General features: G+C 45.6%; 1 protein-coding gene across 1 annotated transcript in view; it reads right to left on the bottom strand.

Annotated features, from left to right (window-relative positions):
- Positions 1 to 92: 92 nt before the first annotated feature.
- The window catches only part of EMH_0077360 (uncharacterized protein), a gene marked incomplete at both ends in the record, with an annotated part of 636 nt that continues 386 nt past the window's right edge, over positions 93 to 342 (bottom strand). The window contains one exon of the mRNA XM_013499849.1: positions 93 to 342. Coding sequence (XP_013355303.1) covers positions 93 to 342 — 250 coding nt within the window.

Below are 342 nucleotides of genomic sequence, written 5' to 3'. Positions count from 1 at the left end.
TAAACAAAGGGAAACCCAACAAAATATAAATAAATAAAATATTATAAATAAAATAAAAAACAAAAAAAAAACAAAAAAAGTGTATAGGGCGGCTACACAGCAATAAGCAAACGACTCAGCAGCAGCGTTGCTGCTGCTGCTGCAGCTGCTGTTTTGTCTGCTGCAGCTGTTGCTGCTGCTGCTACAGCTGTTGCTGCTGCTGCTACAGCTGTTGCTGCTGCTGCTACAGCTGTTGCTGCTGCTCTTCCTGCTGCTGCTGCAGCTGTTGATGCTGTTGTTCCTGCTGCTGTTGCTGCTGCTGCTGCTGCAGCTATTGTGCTGCTTCTGGAGCTATTGCTGCAA

The sequence above is a fragment of the Eimeria mitis genome, genomic scaffold (genome assembly GCF_000499745.2).
Source record: "Eimeria mitis Houghton genomic scaffold, Emh_scaff4747, whole genome shotgun sequence".
In the NCBI taxonomy this organism is placed as follows: Eukaryota; Apicomplexa; class Conoidasida; order Eucoccidiorida; family Eimeriidae; genus Eimeria; species Eimeria mitis.
Note: the sequence above shows the minus strand (reverse complement) of the source record. Positions and strands in the feature narration are given on the sequence as shown.